Source organism: Pavona decussata, unplaced genomic scaffold, assembly GCF_977016875.1.
Source record: "Pavona decussata unplaced genomic scaffold, jaPavDecu1.1 SCAFFOLD_96, whole genome shotgun sequence".
NCBI classification, from domain to species: domain Eukaryota; kingdom Metazoa; phylum Cnidaria; class Anthozoa; order Scleractinia; family Agariciidae; genus Pavona; species Pavona decussata.
In genome coordinates, this window is record NW_028145513.1 from 462,705 (window position 1) to 483,349 (window position 20,645).

General features: G+C 39.2%; 3 protein-coding genes across 4 annotated transcripts in view; 2 read left to right on the forward strand and 1 right to left on the reverse strand.

Moving 5' to 3' along the window:
* The first annotated feature begins 505 nt into the window (after window positions 1-505).
* LOC146472788 (uncharacterized) lies at window positions 506-4,244 on the forward strand. The gene has a single exon (XM_085118972.1). It carries the CDS (start codon window positions 1,514-1,516, stop codon window positions 3,212-3,214), a length of 1,701 nt encoding a protein of 566 aa, XP_084975098.1. The 5' UTR covers window positions 506-1,513; the 3' UTR covers window positions 3,215-4,244.
* Window positions 4,245-5,621: 1,377 nt separating this feature from the next.
* On the reverse strand, window positions 5,622-13,832 carry LOC146472789 (carboxypeptidase Q-like). 2 transcript variants are annotated; one of them, XM_085118973.1, is made up of 6 exons: window positions 13,658-13,832; window positions 11,537-13,196; window positions 9,909-10,410; window positions 9,266-9,443; window positions 8,157-8,332; window positions 5,622-7,050 (listed from the first exon to the last, which is right to left on the reverse strand). In XM_085118973.1, the coding sequence occupies exons 2-6, from the start codon at window positions 11,539-11,541 to the stop codon at window positions 6,481-6,483; spliced, it is 1,431 nt and encodes a 476-aa protein (XP_084975099.1). In that variant the 5' UTR covers window positions 11,542-13,196; window positions 13,658-13,832; the 3' UTR covers window positions 5,622-6,480. The 2 variants fall into 2 exon arrangements, with proteins under 2 accessions (XP_084975099.1, XP_084975100.1); XM_085118974.1 differs by lacking the exon at window positions 11,537-13,196 and having other exon boundaries at window positions 13,658-13,831.
* A 1,333-nt stretch (window positions 13,833-15,165) lies between these two features.
* The window catches only part of LOC146472790 (cleavage stimulation factor subunit 3-like), a 28,290-nt gene continuing 22,810 nt past the window's right edge, over window positions 15,166-20,645 (forward strand). Inside the window, exons 1-3 of the mRNA XM_085118988.1 lie at window positions 15,166-15,404; window positions 16,592-16,705; window positions 18,340-18,435. Of these exons, the coding sequence (XP_084975114.1) occupies window positions 15,339-15,404; window positions 16,592-16,705; window positions 18,340-18,435 (276 nt within the window). The 5' untranslated portion in view covers window positions 15,166-15,338. The remainder of the gene's footprint in view (window positions 15,405-16,591; window positions 16,706-18,339; window positions 18,436-20,645) is intronic.

Below are 20,645 nucleotides of genomic sequence, written 5' to 3' on the forward strand. Positions count from 1 at the left end.
ACATGGATTGGTGCTCTGCTTTCCGATTTAAAAATCCATTTGAGCACTTAAAAGACTATCTTAACTGGCTGCATGTCAAACTTCAAATCTTCATGCACCAAACAAGGCATGTATGATACCATATTAGGTTGTGTTTTTTTCCATGACGTCCGCGCTCAGATCAGTGCAATTTGACAGTATTATCAGGTTAAATGTAGTAACAATGAAAGATACGTCAGAACAGCAATTACAAGCTGAAAATCTTTATCGCCCAAGACATATCCTTATGATCCTCAAGGATCAATTGTCAGCCTTGTTCTAGCGATCAGAAAAGGATGTAAAAGAGGACTTAAGGACGGTCTCTCCTAAGACAGATATTTTTACGCAGTTTATGACCATGCGGGAAAAGCAGATCTTAGCAAGGACTGTTGTAGTCTCCCTCAAAGCCGTTTCTTGGGCTGTCACGTGACAGACCAAAAAAACGGCTGCGAGGGAGACTAGGACTGTTGGGATTCAAAAAGGAAATCGGAGGTAACCAGGCATTTTTTAGAGGAACAACAATTCTAAAAATAAAATACCAATAGGAACCTGACAATTTCTTTTTCTAAATTCAAGCTTAATTACCCCTGAAAATGCGTGGTTACCCCCAATTTTCTTTTTTGGATTTCCATAATCGCTGCTAAGATCTGCTTTTCCCGCATAGTTCTAAACGTCGCAAAAAATATCTTTGAATTAGTAGCCACCGCGACCATCCCGAGATGCGCAGAACGTGTGCGCAGTAGCAAAAGGAGGCATTGTCCTTTCAGCACTTAGCGGAGGCGTGGGAATTTCGACCGGTGGCTTTATAATGCGAAGCTTTTAATTCTTTGTTGATTTCTGTCATCCGCTATTTGGTATTCTTGAGGCAGGCAGGTGGAGGAAAAACGGAATTCTTAATATAATACAGCTTCGTTTATTTGGTAAATGCTCTGGTCACTTCGTCCAATCATTAATACATATAACACGGCTGTAAACTTTATCGAGCTGAAAAAGGGAATATCTACCAGCAGCTTTCATTGGCAAACTAATAATCAATTCCAAATTCAACCGTCCCCTCCTGTGTGTAATTTGCATTTCAAAAGTTCTAGAATTAACACCGTTGTTCGCATCGAAGACAACAAGTACCGTTCGGGGATTTCTGGGATATAAACTGTGCTTGGACAAGAACTTGTTTGACTGTGAAGAAATTTAAGCAGTTAAGAAATGTTTTAGGCAAATTAAACAGTGTTGCTTGCGGTTGCGAAATATGTGATAGGAGATCCAAAGTGTCGCTAAATAATTAATCATTTTGGGTAAAAGCTAATATTGAATTGGTGTCTAGAACTTGTGTCGATTCAAACTCTTTAGATCACGCAGAGACTAGCTAACAAAAGTGAAAATTACTCTTTGATGTACTTAGCAACAGACCCAGGGCTTCGTAACAAAAACCAGAGTGATAGGCGCCTATAGACAGAAAGTAGCGTTTCAAGATAGTACTCAAGGATTGGCGACAGAAATGCCTTCTCCATTGTCAAGAAAAAAGAAAAACACAAAGAAAGGAATCACCTGGCAACGGAGCTTTAAACCGGCCTTAAAAGCATTGAATAGTTTAGAAGGTGAGCTTGAAAATTCAGAAAATCCTGAAGATGAAGTGATTACGAGTGAAAGATATAAGCGAAAACCATCGTCGGCCTCTCCAGACGTCACAAGTTATATCAGAAAAAGTAATACAGAAGAATGTTCTAAAAACCCAAGTGTTTCTCCCCAATCGTTCTTCCAAAGGAATGGATTCTTGGAAGAGTTTGGTAGCGATTCAGAAAGTGAAGACAACCCGGAAGATTCAGTTGAAGAGAGAACCAAGGTTCGCGCATTAACTGAGGTAGAGAGGCTAGAAGAGGCTCAGACTGCTTTAGAAGACCGTGTCAGGCATGTCAAGGAATTGCTCCAGAGACAAGACCGAACAAGAAATCAAAGACTTCAAGGCCAACGAACGTTAGAACGGCTAGAAGCAAAACTTGAAATGTTGGATCAACGTCTAGAGTACGAGAGGGCAGGGAAAAACCAATGGACGTTTGTGAAAAGAGTCTTGAGAAAGCCCAAGGTTGGATTTCACAGCAGTGAGTTGCTAAATCGTAAATTACCATTGGGACTTCTGGCAGCTTCAATGGCCGACACAGAATCTGAACTTGCTGGTGGTGTTTATGAAGAACAGGAATGCAAAAGAGAAGAACCTGAATCTGAGGACAACCCACCTACACCGCCAAAACCCAAGAAAATGTTCAAAACGAAGGCATTACAAGAATTTCATTTAAATCTTGAAGAGAATGTAGAGGCTGGTTCTTCCAAAGACGGGATAAACAAAATTGAAAGCGGTGGAGAACTTGAAGAAAGTACGTTAATTAACGATGGAAGCGACCGCAAGGAGATGGATAAGGGATGGTTGCGGATCAGTGACAGACCAAAAGATTTCATCAAAAGGATAGATGTTTCAGAAACGCATCAATCCAAAGAAGCATGGGTAAACATAAACGAAAAAGGACATCAAATATTTGCGAGAAAAGTGTTCAGGTCCCAAACACACGGCAATGAACCATCCCCCTCTCGTTCTCTGGATAGAGGAAGCTCATCCAATGTTGGGCAAAATGGAAAGTTAAACATCAGTGACACAAAAGAGTCGAACAGTTTATCAGAGACAGGTTTTGGCATTAAAGACAAAGAAAGGGTTGGGAGAATCTCGTCCTCCCGTCCACAACGAACGCAATCCTCGTCCAGATCGCAACGGGCACATTCTTCCTTTCGCTCTCAACCAGAACAGATTGTCACAATGGCGAGCATCGTAGGAACAACCAGTTTCCTTCCCCCAATTCCAAAATCTGAAGCAAAGAGACGTCCCAAACAAGAACAGGTTGAGAAGATGAAGGATGAAAACGATGAAGAGCAGAAGAAAGAGAGAATGATACTAATACCGAATCGGAAACGTGTGGCCAAACGACGAACTGAGATGTACCTAAAACAACTGGAGTTTGTCAAGTCTCATGGACTTGATCAGAAGGAGGTTTTGAAAAAGGTGGGATCTGCAATTCAGGAGCATCATGAAGAAGAGGAAGAACTGCAAGAACACGAAGCAAAGACCACTCCTCGAAACACTTTGTACTTGATTGGGGCATTGTCGAGAGATCACCTCTGTCCGCCGACAGCCCCTTCACTGTCGTCATGAATGATTGAATGCCGCCATTATCTTTCCGACGGAGTCTAATAATCTCTCTTGATTTGTTTGTTATAGGTGGCGGTCTCAGTCACAGGCTCAGCTAAAACCAGTGCATTTATTTGGCTGATTTGTTATTTTGAAGGTCTTTCATTAGAATACATTGTTTGTCATTACTGCAATTGAAAGCTCAGTCTTGCAGTTTTGAAATGAATTGTTGTTTATACTACTTTTTTATTGACAAGGAAGCAGTAGCTTTCCCAGGTAAATTAGAAGAAAAATTGAAATTAATTTTAATCCAATCTCGCTGCTAATTGTGACTCGTAAGTACTCATGCATTTTGGATATTACAGTACCATAGCATATGATGCAAAGTACCGTCACAGCAAAACAAAATTTAAGTTTGTAATTAATTTATCCGTTGTCAAAGATGCCTGCCGGAACTTGTTTTTAAACACTTGTTACAAAAATATGTATTGAAAATGATGTTAGAAATAAAGGGCAGCTAACAATTATAAAGTACACAAGTAGTATTTCCGGTCTTCATCAAAACTAAATCTTCTTTACAGGGAGACATTCAAGCGTTAGCATGCCAGATCAGTTAAAGCAACTTATTTGAGTGATGGTTTTCAAAAATATGTGAAATGAAGAGGAAAAACGTTGTTAAAATTGAATTCTGCATTTGTGGTTTCGCCCAGTGACATTCAACTGAATTTATTTTAATGGACTCAGTGGAATAAAATCTGCATGGGATTAAGTGGAATGGAAGCTGAATGGGATTCACTTGACTTGTAATATTCGGAGATCGTGAGATCAGCATTTCACTGTCAACTGCGCATACACAAAGCAGCCCCTAAATAAAGATGACCTGGGTCCAAGTTGTTACGCTATAGCTTACACTCTTCATACTGATCCCAACAATTGGGATTGAGCAAACGAAAAAGATACAGACTAAGGAATAACGTCTGAAGTGGCGATGGAAGATTTTTGAATAAGTTGTTGAACGTGGTTTCAGAAACAATAGACAGAAGATCCAGAGTGAGTTGCAATGTTGACTTCCTTGTCTTTAGTTACAGAAACGAATAAAATTGACACTCTCTTTTGAACAGAGCGTGTATATGTACATGCTGTGGTTTAAGCATCCCTTCCATAGTATCCACATGGGAGTCGTTATCAACATAATGGGTTTGAGGTGTCTGGTCGCATATCTTGGCAACATTTCCTCTTTTCCGGCATCCGTCACACTGAGTTTTTCTACACTAGCGATCCCACAGAGGCATTTTTTTTCTACAGCAAAAGTAACCGCCAGATATCCCACCTGGTCACCACAAAGAACTGGAACTTGTTTACAGATTCGCCTGGTAACGAAAATCCTGTGTTAGCCATTCCATGACGATGTACTGTGCCACTTCAGATGCTTTCTTGAATGTGATTAGTTCTCTTTCCATCAACAGAGAAGATAACCACATAATGTTACTTCCAGGAACACCCTCAAATTCACACATCACCACCAGTCGAATTAATTCGGCCACAGACTAAGGACTCGATTCACCCTAAAGTTGACAACGATGTAACTGTTCTGCTATTAAAATTGGTTCCGGGGAATAACGCGCAATTAAAAAACTTCTTTCAAGTTATCAAACGACTTATCCCTCGGTCATTCAGGGCCAGCAAATTAAGAATAAATCCACAAGCATCGGTATAAGTCAAACGAAAAGTCGGTCTTCTTTTAGATATGCCTCAAAATCCAATCCTACTCACTTTATGTAGCTGGCAATATCTTCGTTACCATCCACAGACTTCACTCACTCCCTCATCCTGATCGCCCCCTGGTGAGTCATAAGGCCACGTCATCTCTCTCGATCTTTTGCTACCTTCTCAGCTTCCCCCACGTAAGTCCCATCTCTGTTTGCAAAGAGTAGGGGACGTAGTTCCCGCTGTTGTGGTCTGGTCTTTGTGTGTATACTCTCAAGGTTGGGTGGGCAATGCTCGGAGATATTAGCTACATAAACTACTCTTAAATAGGAGGGTAAATAAAGATATGATGATGATGATGATGATGATGATGGTGATTTCTCTTTCAGTTCGGACTCCGCAGTTCTCTACCATATTGTTTTTGGCCTCCATGCCTTTCTTTTCCCAAGGTGTCCACCGTAGGGTTTTATGCGGTATGTACTTCCTGGGGCATTGGTAGAACGTGGCAGCAAGCCATCCAATCCCGCGCTTCTTTATCTCCAAAACTACACTGTGACTTCGACGTCTTCAAAATCAGAGCATACAAAAATCCATGACGAGACCAACCATGTGATAACCATTTTTAAGTCAACTGCGCATGTACAAAACAGCCGCTAAAAACAAGGGGGCTTGGCCCAAATATCTTTCATTACTAAAATGGACTCTGAATGGGATTCAGCGGGAGTAGAATTCAAGACACAATTTTTATTTCAAAACTTGACCATTCTCGTTACCTACTTACATTTTTATCTAAATTTTGAGCCATTAGGCCAGTGACAAGCTGCAAACGCTTAAGACAAAATCCAGGGACCAGATTTACGAAGCCCTTCTAAGTTAAGATATCTTAGCAATAAGCCATTGTTAGTCTAACATCAGACTATTGCTCAGAAACAATACTTAGAATACATCTTAACTTAGGAGGGTTTCAGCACAACAACCTTAAAGGTTGATTTTAGTACAAAATAGATTTGTTGCACACGGGTCAAATCAGCAGCCTGCAAAACGTTGTTTTGACCTACATTTGTTACAATTTATCATTCATCTATTTAAATCTAGTACAATATGTAAGACATTGAAATTTAATTTCACAACCATATATATTATGCTATCGTAAATACATCTTTCTATACAAGCTATTCCAATATAACGAATTGGTACAATTCTGGGTAAGCAATGGGCATTGACTAATTCGCCAGTTTAACTAACAAAAGCCTCAAAAACCTTACATAAAGTGATTTTCAAAAACACACAATAACAGTGACACAGCTTGACAGGGGATGAACGTGACAAGCCAGGAGTAGAGACAGGGCTTTCTAAAAGCAGGGCATTCTCATAGCGAATGTACTAGGTGAAAAGCATCACAACCGAACGAAGGTAGTTCGTAATCTTCCGAAACGACCGACTTTAAATGTATTCCGGCTCTGACTAAGGAATCTTTTCACTTTTAACAGAAGGTTATCTGTGGGATGGGATTGCTATCTGACATACTAGGTCCAGATATTTTGTGTTATTGAGAATCAAACGCTGTAAAATATATTGTTTTATTAGCTGCGCGGAAGCATATCATCTAAGTCAGCTACGATATAAGCCACCACAGTCCAAACAGCAGCGCACAGGTCTAAGGTATCAGGATCTTCAACTGTCATGGTGTCACCGTTAGAGTGATGAAAATAAAAGTATTTACTATTGGCATTGTCCAAAGAGCCGCCCGGCACCCCTTCACGCACCCAGAAGACGATATCACCACCAACATCAGTCAATGTGAGCTTAGATGCCTTTATTGGTTCCAAAAGGGCCATGACTTCCTTCATTATGGCAGCTGCTTTTTCGCTGCCTTTAAAGGTTATACCCAGAGGTGTAAAAGTTCCAATATCAGACTCCATTACCAGGCTAAAGTTACCAGCGTTTGCTTTGTGACGATTGTAGTACTGTTGAGCGCCGAGAAGACCCTCTTCTTCACCCGTCCAAAGAACCATGCGCATGGTACGTTTTGGTTTAAGGTTTAATTGGCGGATCACTGACAGTGCTTGCCATGAAATGAAGGCTCCACCCCCATCATCCATAGCACCTTGGCCAACATCCCAGCTGTCCAAATGACCACTTACAAGAACAACCTGCACAACAAGAAAGGAACATCCAAATGCTTGCCTTTTACTGATTTGAGGTCTATAAAGTAGGGCTCTGAGGCGTGGCCAGCCTCCCTCCCATTGTCTCTTCCTAGTTTAATGAGAAAAAGTTAGCCCGACTCAGCACTTACAGTGGAACCTCGATTTTACGATATGGCAAGGGGACAGCAAAATCGTATCGTTAAATCGGAATATCGTTAGATCGACGATCGTAAAATCGGGGTTCCACTGTATAAAGAAACCCAGATCTATTACACCAGACTGCATCTTCTACCGATTTCAAGTCTTATAAAAGAGAGAACGTTTTTAAATTTCTAGAAAATGAAACATAAGGTCCAACATTCAACTACCGGTAGTCATGAATCTATACACCGAAGAATGTATAAAATACAAACTGTACATTTTCGCTTGGGAAACTTGAAATGGATACTTCACATGCAGAAAACGTAAGTTGTGCAAGTTACCGTAAATCTCTTTAGCATAGACATAGTAAACTGCAGGAGTAGCAGGCAGCAAGGACGAAAACCAAGAGAGTCTTGGGGTACAGATGAACATTTGGAGACACAACACTTTTTTTTTGTCTATCAAATGTACCAATTAAAACTGCTTAATAACTAGTACCAATTAGGGCCTTTTCATATGAGCCCGGTAACTGGGCTGGCCTGTTAGGCGTGACAAATTTTGTCTTCTGTTCATATGGGAAATTTAATCCCACTTACCGAGATGAAAAATTTCCAAAAGGTCCCAAAATACCCATGGAACCACGTTCCCACTTGTCAGCCACCTTACAAGCCATGCACAGTTGAAAAAGTTTCCTCCCGGACAGTCCCGGTGTCCAGGCTGGTGTGTTAATATGGGAAAATTTTTCAGCTCAGTAACCTCGCTCAAGATCTCGGTTTTTGCAACCAAGATCTTGGTAACCGGGCCAGCCCACCTCCTCATATGAACATATCAACATTTTTGTAAAGAAAAGAGTGGTGAGGCGCGATATCAAAAACCAAGCCAGCCCGGTCACCTGGGCTCATATGAAGAGGCCCTTAATTCGGTAAGGTGAATATCCCTGTGTGACCAATACAGTATATTTGACATGATACCTGTTCTGGATACACACTGCCCCTGATCTCAGCAACTGTGTTCCTAGAAACTGAAGGTGGTAATGTCTTGGCTTCCATTTTTAAGTTAACAACTATTTTTGTTCCTCTAGCAGCCATCCTTGACATCATTTCTGCATCTTCCACTGTTATACAGGCTGTTGGAATCTCCTCTACTCCTATTAAAAGAATAGAAAAAGGTGGATACTTTGTTGGAATGGATGCTCTCCAAGCTATTACCTTCCAACCTCTAACACCTAATATGATCATCATTTTCTCTCCCCACTCCAACCTTTTTTCTCAAGAAAACTATTTTCTCCCCTTTCTGATTAACAACCCTACTTTCAGCCAACATAGGACACTTTTGAGTAAATGGGGGGGGGGGGGGGGGCTGACTCTGTATTGCACCCCTTAGAGTTGACAAAAAAGATTGTAGCTTATACAGAGAATTGTGATACGGCACATTTTGAGCTGCGAAGGTGGTGAAACATTAACTCTACAAGGACAAACCTCTGACAGGAAATGAAAAATTATTACCATATATGCATTTAACATATATAAAGCCCCAAACTGACTGCATGCAAACTTATAAAATGTATGATTTCTGGATCAAGGCAATGTTTAAGTTAATTTCATCACTGACACTTTGTGCATTGCTGCTGCTTCGGAACAATAATAATTATTAACTGACAACTATGTAACCCACTGACATCCAGTTGAAATGGAAGACTGTTTACAGTCCCCTATATTTCCGTGGGATTTTCGAGACTCGTATGCTTCGGTCGAACTCCCGCCATCAGTTTGCAAAGTCGAGCGCAACCTGGGGAGAGTGTCTAAACTACCAAGGGGGGCCCTAGTTAGGGTACGTTGAGTTCCTGCTGCCTCCCTGCTCCTGCTTCCCTCAGTAGTTTAGACATTCTCCCCAGGATGCTTTCGCTGTTAAACCAAAATGGTGTACGAGTCTCAAAAATCCCATGGAAAAATAGGGGACTACAGTGAACAGTCTATCACAAAGAAAAAAATGTAAAGTGCAACTTTAGCTAACAAAAACTTAGTCTAGTACTGATCGTAGAGTGCAAAACAACTGGTCTTACTGACATGTATTTATTTACCTTTTTCATAATCTTGCCAGCCAGTATGGGGAGAGTAGATGGAGAATGGAGTCACAGAGCGGATAAGGGAGGCTAAGCCACCAAGTTTGGCAACTCTTGAAGCACCATAGTCTCGATAGCTCACTGTGGTGTCATAATCTACCCACTTCTCATTAAAAACCACAATTTTACCCTTAACCTGCAAGTTTGAAAAATGAAACAAGTCGTTTTCGATTGACTTTTCACTATACTGATCCAGTCCTATATAACAGACTGCTCTTAAAATCATTTGTTTCTGACCATGTGCTAGTGCATGAAAAAATGGCCTACAATCCTTGCCAGAAGTCTTTAGACAATAACAAAAATCTTCATAATTTCTTAAAACAGTCTCATGCCACCCCCTTCCCCTGTACAATACTGATTTCCAGCATGGGGCTGAAATGAGTTTTCAGATAACTTTTTGTCGTTTGAGCTCAGACTGACTGGAGTTTTTGCACGTGGCCTTGAATTCCTTCAGGAAATGTTGCTCCAATGTTTTATCTGCTGCTTTGATGAAGTTTTGAACTGATCAGCGCATAAACCACCGTCACACAATCATTCTTGGAAGCTGTTTGTCTTAACTCATAAATAGAACAACAACTTAAATGTTCAACATGAAACACACCTCTGAGGCTCTGTCCTCGAGCTCATCAAATGACTGGACAACCAGCACTTCAGCAGTTATGCCATCTGAAGGAGTACCAATACTACCCCCAAGACCAAGCAATGCCATAGAGTGATTCCTTGGTATAATCATTTGAGCTGATTCTTTCCCTCGCACCCAATGACTCACATTCACTTCTTCACCATGTACATTATCAAGTCCATCCTTCTTCAATTCACCTAACAGGGAATCTATTGCACGTTCAAGATTGGCGGATCCTGCAATGCGGCTACCAAAGGTGTCCACAAATGTTGCCAGTCTGTTGTAAACTTGATGCTTCCCACACCCCTTAGTCAAGAAGTCTATAATCTTTTGGGCATCCTCCTGGTGGCTTGCTATCTCAGCTTTCAATTTATGCAAAACTTCAACTGTTGCTTTCTTGGTATCAGCAATGGAAGCAAAAAGTAAGAGTGTGTACAACCATGCAGAACACGATGGAACTGTCCAAAATCTCATGATGATCCTGTTGAAGCATTACTCATGGTGAGCACATGAATTTCAAGCCTTAAACTTGAATTGCTCAACTATTATCTACATGCATTCTGGTGATACCAAGAAGGGCCTCTAAAGTTCACACCCATTTTCAAACCTACCAGAAAACCAAATTGAAGTGACAATGGGTGCAAGAGATAGCATGTAGTACTATACCATCCGTGAGTGTAAGTAAGAGAGCACAGGAGGAGGCTGGGTTGGGGTTTCTCAATAAAGCTTCATAGTTTCACGCAGGGAGGCTTCACCCTTTGGTTCAAACCTTTACCCTTTTGAGAAATGCCTACATTTACTGAAAGAAAAATTCAATTATTGTTCAAAGGGCTTGGTGCATAAATGAGTCATAGTGAAAATTCAAATTACTTTCTGCTGTTTTTACTTTTTTAAGCTCAGATTCACAAGAGTTTTTGAATGTGGCCTTGGATTCTTCAGGAAACATTGCTTCCTATGTTTTATCTGCTGTGTTTGCACTTCTGCAATTGCAATAAAAACCTATGATTATTGACAAGGTTTCCGTTTTTATCACAAAACAAAGTACATAATAAGCAGCAGATAAAACCTTGGAGAAACATTTCCTCAAAGAATTCAAGGCCACATGCAAAAACTCTTAGTAAATCTGAGCTAAAACATCAAAAAGCTGTCTGAAATGCTCTATTAAGGTGGGTTATGCATAGAGCCCTTCAGTTGAAGGGCCGATAGCAAAGCCCTTCTACTGTTGAATTACCAGTAAGTGGATTTTTAATTTCATTCAAAAGTGCCTGGAGTTTTGTATGTGGCCTTCAATTTAATCAAAGAACATCACTCCATGCTACTTCACTCCAAAGCATTGCTTTTCTTTTGCTGACTTGATGTTAAGGCTTTATTATTTTTAAAAAAAAAAAACTTATAAACGTATAAAACCAACAAAAAAAAAGGTGATGTTCTTCCACATGCAAAACATTCAGACACTTGAGCAAAACAAAAGATTGAACCTAAAATAAATATTTCGACATAAGACAGTTATATGCACTCAAGTCAACCCATCAATTTACTTTATGTCAACAATACACAGACACTGTGAAACAGAGGAAAATAAAATAACTTGGTGGATAATCTGTCACCTCATTTGTTGTTCCCTCTTTACATGTAATTTCTGTCAAGAATTTCCACTCAGTTTTTGCTATCCTTTTGGCTGACTTTAATTTTGCCACCCTTACACATAGTGGAAGGATGAAAATGGCCACCCGTTAGGGTGCAAAAAAAAACAAAACAAAAAAACTAAGAAACAAAAGAAAAGCTCTTAATTTTTTTCAGTTCCAACAGATTTTCAGAGCAACAAAGCTGATGGACCATTTTACTTTAGCAAAAACATTGATAAATTAAATGTTCATTTCTAAGATCTTAAAATAAAAATTAAGAACGGTGGGCCAATCAGCAGGATTAAGATTCAGGGCATAACCATGTGCAACACAATCAGTTTAACCTTTTAAACTTAGATTACCAGTTGTCTTTCAATTTTCATAAATTAGATCTTTTCTGGATCATTGGTAAATCTTTATTTCACTGTTACCTTGAAACCTGGGGAAAACGCCCATACAAAATTATGGGGTTGACGACATACCTTTGAAAGGGAAAATGTGTGGCTTGGGATCGCTAATGGAGTGCACAAATGTAAGATATTCCAAGCGTTTAAGTTATGGGGGTACCTTCTATTTGTTAGTAAACTGATTCAGTACCTCTAAGGGATGAAAATGGCCAGCTGCTGATCACGAGCCACACCAAAAAACCCCCAAGACTAGCCCCCTGCTCCGAAACCAACTTTTGCTCAACTAACTACTGTCAATGAATGAAATGAAGTCCACTGGGGGCAATTGGTAACCAACAAAATAAAATTTAGTGTAATCACAATGTCAATTTTTGTTGTGTTGGACATCTTAGTAACAAGCCTTGAACGCTATTAACATTGCCATTAGGCCTGGTTCAGCTCATGTGAAGTACAGCATCTGAATCAAAGCCGGTCCACAGCCATTATTCCCGGCTGAGTCAGGCAGGAAAAATGGTAGGCTCGATTACCAGCCGCTGTTCGGGAAAATGAGCCCGCACTCATCTCTCCTCTTCGGGGAGGATGACAGACTGGACCCGGGGGACGGAGGAAATCGAGCCTGGAAAAACGGCTGAATCGATCCAAATTAATTGTACTGAGAAAGATGGCAACTGGTACCTTTACCTATAATACTTAGCAAAGGAAAACCTTAACAAAAATACACAGAAAAGTTCTAAAAACTTCCCACCTAGCATACACAATGTTGTTGGTACCTGGGGCAGATCTAGGATTTATAGAGATGGGGTTGGAATAAACAACCGCCAAAGGCGGGATTATCTAGGGGGTCCGCATGCTCCCCTTGGAAATTTTGAAATTTTAGTCCTCAGAAATACATTTTCCAGCATTCTGGGTGGCAAACCAAAGGGTTTTCTTCACTGAAATTTAAGCGAACTTTTGCGTCAAAACGAAAAAATTGATAAAAAATATCAACAGTTGACAAGGAGCATTCCAGTTTATACAAACAAAGCTGTGCATGTCGTGGGAGTTGAATTCATGCTGATGCTTTACAAACTTATGATTCCTTAAAAACAGTATCCACTAGTAGTATTTCCCCGGGAATTGTTCTGCAAATCACTGAACCACAGCACCATAATATACACTCAGGCTTGTTATGATTGATGTATTCATTAGCACCAAGCCAGACAGCCTTTCGGTCGTCATGGAGGTCCGTAGATATCCTTGAAACATTTGAGATTATAATCAGCTGAACAGTGACAAACAACAATAACGTGAATAAACTTGAATAATAATAATAATATCAAATGGCAAAGGAGTTATTTTCCTGTTTTACTTATTTTGTAATTTTTGTGAAAATTTTTAGGGGATTCGACCGAACGCCCTGAACTCCGCGTAGACCTGCCCCGGAATTCCCTGCACCAGGTTGGTACAAGGACGATTTTCGCAAAAAGTATGGCTTTCTATGTTCCTATTGTCAAATAATTGACTGTTTTAGGTTCGCAAGGTTAGTTGTCGGCGGTAAAATGTACAGCCATGTTTTTCCGTACGGTGGATCTGTGAATAGATTCAGACAATGTACTTCACATGAACTTAGTTCATTGAATTCGATTTGGTTCATGTAAAGTACGGAATCTGAACCGGGCCTTAGTAAATTTGAATTGTAAATAAGCTAAGACTTTACCTTCGTGCTTGGAAGTCTTTTAAAAAATGTCCGACCGCTTGCCACGACAAGTTCGCTAGCGGTGATTTCTGAAGAGCCCGCGTTGCCAGCGTTTCCGTGGGGTCTTTTTTTTAAGGTTTTCTTGGGGTTAAAATTTGTCCGCATAGTCAGAACGGGTAGAGGCTTTCTGGAGGAGCTGGAGGTTGATGTTTTCCCTAGTCATTGACCTTTTAACCGCGCGAAAACTGGGACGTGAGCGGGAAATTTTTACCCTACGGAAACGCTTGCCAACGTTGGATGCATTCCAGAATATTACAGTCACTTCTTACAGCAATGCCGGAATTACATGTAATTTTGCCGGCATCACCGTATTTTGAAGAGAATTGACGTAGAATCAGGGGCGCCAAACGAGAACATGAAACATGATTAAAGCAGTGTCTTCTCAGATGTTGTTGTTGTTTCCTGGTGATCGTCCGTAGCCGAGAATCGGGGCAAGACGAGGCACTTCCTCGTCTAAGTTTTATCCCAATTAAAATTTTAAAAAAAGTACTGTTAGTTGAAAAACGCGTTCACAATTGCGTCCTGAATGCTTGACCCTCATATGGTGAGCGAATTTAAGGGAAAATTCAAATGATTCCAGAGGGAAAATCAGTGTTCAAACTAACTGATGTGTGACACTGAAAAATTCTTCAAATGCGGGGGTGGGGGGGGGGGGGGGGAATGCGGAAACGTAAATAAGTTCGAATGGTGAGTTCACAGTCCAGAAAGTCATAATTTCCATCATCATGTATTGTTAGGGAGGAATTTTTTTGTGAGAACTTATCTTCGTTGCTTACTTTTTGCGATCTCGCGTATATTTAATTTATATTTGCTTATTTTGTTCTTAGTGTAAACCTCGAAGTATGTTTTCAGACCAAAATATAGGGCTATTTGTTTATATACTCAACCAATCAGAAAAATAGCCGGAAAATTTGTCGTGAACTTATAATGCTGATCAGGGATTGATTTATTTCATTCGCTCGAAGCCTCGCAGCACAGACGAGGCCACGAACGGTTCACCGAGAAAGGGCAATTTTGCTCATAAAAGGGTGTACCGGTATTCTGTAAAGACCAGTGATAAACTGTGTTTGCAAGGACCACCGCGACAAAATAAAAGTACCGGATCCTGTAGTGAAGGATCTAATCAGCAAAAAAATTGTAAAGCAAATAATCTAAAAAAAAAAAACAAGGCTGATTTCACGGTCAGACCGTGAAATCAGCCTTGCTTTTTTTTTAGATTATTTACAAGTATTCTGCCTGCCGGCAATCGAGCTGTTTTAAAGAAAACTGAAAAACATAAGTAATTCACCAATTCTTTGGGTTTTACTAACAATGGGCTCATGTAACAACCGGCCATGGATTTCAGTTGTTCGAAAAACATGGGCCGTCGGTACCCCGGCCCCGCCTGCGCCCGATCGCCCCGCCCATTCCTTGGCTAATTCCCAGTCTCTTTCTCTTTTTATCTAACTTTGCATGATCCTTTGCAAGCTTACCGACCACGCTGTTTCACCCGCCATCTTTGTTTGAATGGTCGTTTGAATGTGTATTGATCGGTCAGACTCCTTAATCTCGGTATGGCTTGAGTTTTCAGGGCGCTTTCTTCATATGGCGAAGCTTTTGTAAGTTAAAGTAATGGTGTAGACCCCTAGTTTATTGTTTGAAGATGGACACAGGCGGAGAAGTTGTCGCGAATGGCGCGGACGAACGGCGTGAGAGTTCAGATCACAAGGTGCAGTGTGAATATTTTTGCCTCAACGTGCAATTGATTTTATTTTTACTGAACTTAATTTTTCGCTATTTTATGGTACTTGTACTGATCTTGTTTCCAGTCAGACTTTAACGTAAGGTTTTAGGTTTGGGCGGTGTGCTAAATAAACCGAAATTTGATTGAGCGACGAGCAGTCAACGTATAAGTAATGTCACTGAAACGAAGGTTATGTCTTTAAGCGTAAAATTAATTAGGAAATAAAATCCATTGTGCTCATGTTTTTTGTTTTTTTTTTTACCTTTTCAAACGCATATTTGCAATATTGCGTTTTCTTTGTGTGCATCCTGGACGTTGGAAGGTCAAATTTCAGGAGATCATTTTCCTCTAAATTCTTCTTCCTCTATCTCCTGCACCCATGGAGGAAGGAAAACCAGCTGCCTTATACATTAATTTATACATGCACTACTGTCATGATAACCCTCTACCAAAAACAGCAAGAGTAAATAGAGTTTGAGAAACAAAATGTGTATGTTACTAATGTTTTGGGCTGTGCAGAAATCTTGTCCTCATGGATTCTGCACTGCTTTGAAGAAAAAACAAAGTATTGGTAAAAGTAATTCCACTTAAGATAAGATAAAAAACCTTTATTTTAATATTTTAACTTATTGCAAGCAGTTGTATTTTTAAATCATATTCCCTGGAGTGAAAGTTTGAAAATATCAGATTCTGACAGGCTGCGTGTTGGTCAAAAGGTCTTTCCTTTGACAAGGCTGTTTTGTCTTCCTATCAAAATTTATGAGGGGTAAGGGGGTAAGAGAGTTATGAAAAAATGGAATATCACTTTAAGCCTTTAACAATTATTATTCCATGAACATGCAAATTGGACATGTGATGATAGATAGCAACAGATTGGTGCAGCGCCAAGGTGGCTGTAACTTTCTCATATGCAACAAGAGTTGTTGTGAGTGTGAATAATATTGTTTTATTAAAACAATCAAGAAATATTGCTAGATCTTTGTAAAAACAACCAGAAGACAATTTATTAGTGATGATTTGAATTTTCTCAGGCATGCTATAATGGCTCTTATACCATGGTCGATAAGCCAATGAAATCCCTGGAATTGCATTATTTAATGATCCAGTTTTAATAATAGAGCATATGGTAGATGCTTTTGTATTTTAATAAACGACATTGTTTTTCTGTGAAGGATGGTGGTGTCACATTTTGGAGTAAAACTGAACGTGGAATAAAAGCAGAACTGCGCTTGCAGCATCATCCATATGATACTGAATCTTGGGGAGTTTTGATCAGAGAGGCACAGGTATAGAACTGTATAGATGCAACAAAAATATCTGCAAAGTTGCAGTTCAAACTGCAAATAACTTTCATTGTGAGGAACGACTTCCGTTAGTCACTTCAACTTTCGAATCCCAAATTGAATCAGACGTACATGTACATGTCTCTTCATTTTAAATAACATGAAAATCAAAGCTTGTGTAATGGAGTGCTTGTTATCCTTGTTGCACATATCAAAGTAAAAGTAATTTGTTTATCATCCATTCCACACGATAGATATTTTTTCCTTGTTCAACAAATTGATCAACCATAATACAAAGGGATTTATTGTTTACAGCGGTTACCAATAACACGCGACCTAACGCCTTCAAAAGACTCCAATAAAGTTGCGATTTAGTGGACGTCAATCAAAGAAAAGCCGTTGAAATTGTTTTGAATTCTGAGAACATTTCAAGGCAACAGAACGAAGAAATTGACAGTTTTATCCGCTGATGGATGGCAAACTTTATGAAAGTTGATGACCAAGACAGGTTATCTAAAAATGCGCATTGTTTAGACCAAGCCGTATTTTTTTATGAAACATTTGAAATTGCTACACCTGACAATTAAATCAGCAATGCGTGCAAGTGAACAAATTATCACATGCAGTGAAAATCGAAATTTATATTTAAAAAATACCTTTTATTTGTGCTTGATCTGGCTGGAGAATGAATTTAAATAAAGTTTACCCTCTCTTAGCAAGGTAAAATTCTTAGTTTCTTACAGGATACCTTGGAATCTTGTCAGAATTCAAAATAATTTCAACGGCTTTTCTTTGATTGACGTCCACCAAAACGCAATTTTATCCGACTCTTTTGAATGCCGTAGGTCGCGTGTTATTGGTAACCGCTGTAAAAGTAGTGTGTAGAAGGGATGAGAGCTACAGAGTAAATGAAAATAATAATCTACCATCACAGCTTAATTGAAATCCTTGTACTCTGTCACAGTTTTCTCTGCAAATGGAAGCAGCCAAGTAGATTCAATAAATGGCAGCACTTTTGAGATCACAGAAATAGAGAAGTCATTAAATTCTGTTGTACGATATGGTTGGTGATTTGATTTTTCTTATTTTCGGAAAACATATGAAACAAACCTGGGATGATTAAAAGTTATCTAGAACGGTGTCCAGGTATCCAAGTTCCTTTTTAAGAAACCATACAAAATTTGCTAACTGGGGTGTCCAAGTTTAAATTTCTGGCAAATTTTTGGAATTTGTGTGTTCTCAGAATGAAAGTTCATGCCATTCCATCATTCCATGTGGAATACACCAGATATTTTGACTAGTAAAACTGTGGATTTCATTCTGTTTGGTCTGTATTTCTGTAATATTTTTCTTCTGTAGGGGGAGGGGAGGGGGTACTTTGGTTGTGAATTGTTTGCTTCAATTTCAGAGTTTAGCAAAACTGAACTCTTTAAAAGAGTTGGCAAAATTAGCCACCTACTCCAACAATAAGGCCACCATCTTCAAAACTTTGTGACAACCCTGAAGCTCTCTTAGTCTTTGCAGGAAATATGATAAACCTATGATTAAACCAAGGAGAACTTGCATTTTTTGGCCAGTACTGTAAAGTGTTTATGCAAGTCTATTTGTTTCATTAACCATAATGATTTTTTTTTTAGAATACTCCATTAGAAGCATCAAGAGTGTTGTGTGAAAAGCTTGTAAGACGATTCCCAAATGCTGGCCGTTACTGGAGATTGTACATTGAGCAAGAGGTTTTTAGATTTTGTAGTTTTTTTAAAATGCTAGATCTGCTTTCTACAAGCCTCACTTGTCAGAAGTGTCTTCTAAATCCAGAAAGCTTTACTCTTCAGAAAGTCTGTTCATGCAGGGTATTTTTGGGAAAATGAGTGGCAATTTTGAGCGGAAGTTTGGTCGTAACCTGTATTTTCCTGTGTGAATTTCCATCAGTTTCTCTGAGAATAGAGTTTATCAAATGATATTATTGTGTTAGATTCCCATGAAACTGTTGGTAGTATACACATGGTTACACCAAAACGTCACTCGGAAGTCCTGCTCAGATCTCCAAAAATGTCTGTATCAGTGGACTAAAAAGAAGCTGGATTTTTAAGACATACTGTTCTAGGTTATGGCAAACAGACTTGTTTGAAGTCAAAGGTGTAGGTAAACTCTACTATTTGTTAAATTCCTCTATGCCTGAAGTTAGGCATGGGCAAGGTAGGCAGTTTAGAGGTTATTTTAGAGAGACTGAACATAGCGCTTGGAATTTTGATTTATTTGACTATAAAAAATTGCGATAAAACATTTCGTAAAAACATTATAAAAAGGTTAAAAAACACGACGTTTCGATGTACATTACATCATTATCAAGTGAAATTAAAAATGCAAGATTGCGGCTATAAATACAAAAATGGACAATAGATATTAATTAAAATAGTAGCATTGAAGAATGTTACCGGTTAAACAAACAGTTTCGCACGTATAGAGTCCGTTTGAGTGTTCAAGCAAGGCTTAAGTTTCTTGATGTACAGCATTTCAAATACCAAACAATCAAATTTGCTCTGACACTTTCTCAAGATGTTAAAATGGCCCTGATTCAATAGGTGTTTGCTCCCGTGAGCTTCAAGAAAATGTTTGCCAATTGCCGAGTTCTTGTGCTCAGCAACGCGTTGAAAAAGGTGTCTGGCTGTATAGCCGACATAATCTGCATCGCACAGATCACATGAGAAATAGTAAACAACGTGTTTTTTAACCTTTTTATAATGTTTTTACGAAATGTTTTATCGCAATTTTTTAATTTTGATTTACTATATACAATGAAATGCTATGTTGGTTTGCCCTCACAAGGGCACAATAAAGCAGGTTTTTGAGACTATGGTGTCCTTCCTAACTCTAAACAGAGATTGTCTCTCAAACCCGTTGTGTTCAGTTGTGTTTACATTGTGTCCAGTGTGGTTATTTCTGTCTCAAGTTTGATTATTTTATGACTATCTTGTATGACTGTCTTTTAACTTAGTAAGTTATTTACAGTACTGTTCTGTCCGGTCTTGTCCTGTGTGAGAACCCAATCACAATGACTGCTAAATTTTTCAAATTCCTGCCACTTTTTCCCACAGTATTTATTTGTGTATGTTTAGTACAACTGAATACTGATGGCCCAAACCATTATTGCTATTGTTGTCCTGCCCATTACACTCTGCAAAACTGATTTGCATAATCTGTAAAAGTCCTTGAATTTGAACTCTTGAATCTCTTGATGCTTGACTCTTGAGAGTCTTGATGCTTGAAACTTGAAATTTTCTGTAATCTGTTGTTGATTTACTAACATCCTTTAGTAAACCAATAATTGTTACTCTTCCCACCCCCCACCCCCACCTATCTCTGGAAAAATAATCTTCACAACTGAAGTTGCATGGAGATTTTGTTGCCTTGTTGACATGTTGAGATCTGATACTTCAAAACAAACATTTTTGTCTTTGAATTATTAAGAATAACAAAGGCTTTCCCGCAAAAGGGGGCCCATATCACTTTTTTTTTTGTTCAAGGTAAAAAAACCATTCAAACATGGACCCAGTTTTTGCATGCATGGTGGCATTTGCGTTCTTGTTGTGGATCCTTGTTTTCTTTGTCTCTGAAAGTTGAATTTTTGAGGATTTTGGTACATTGTCCAGTGCATTAAAGCAGTGGCCATTAACATAGTGAAATTCTAAGCAGCTTGGCCTTTGTTCAAAAACTATTATAAAAGATTGATGTTAAGCACATGAAATCCACGGTGCGTGCAAAACCTGGGAAAGTATGTGTTGTTTTTTTTTTTTTTTTTCCAATTTCTTGGCCAAAAAAGAGATAATAAGCCCACTTTTGTGGGAAAGCATTCAATATCAATGTCACTATCTGAGTGCATTTTTGTGAACAGTATTTTCATGCGAAGTGTTGTTTCAGCAAAGCCGTGTGACCATGGGCATAT

Bases quoted from the DNA above. Each gene is read 5' to 3' on its own strand.
- LOC146472788 (XM_085118972.1), top strand. From the start codon at position 1,514: ATGCCTTCTCCATTGTCAAGAAAAAAGAAAAACACAAAGAAAGGAATC.
- LOC146472789 (XM_085118973.1), bottom strand. The intron at 9,444-9,908 runs GTGTGTTTCATG...TCAAACTTGCAG, and splicing joins TCGAGGACAGAGCCTCAGAG to GTTAAGGGTAAAATTGTGGT. The intron at 8,333-9,265 runs GTAAATAAATAC...TTCTTTTAATAG, and splicing joins CTGGCAAGATTATGAAAAAG to GAGTAGAGGAGATTCCAACA.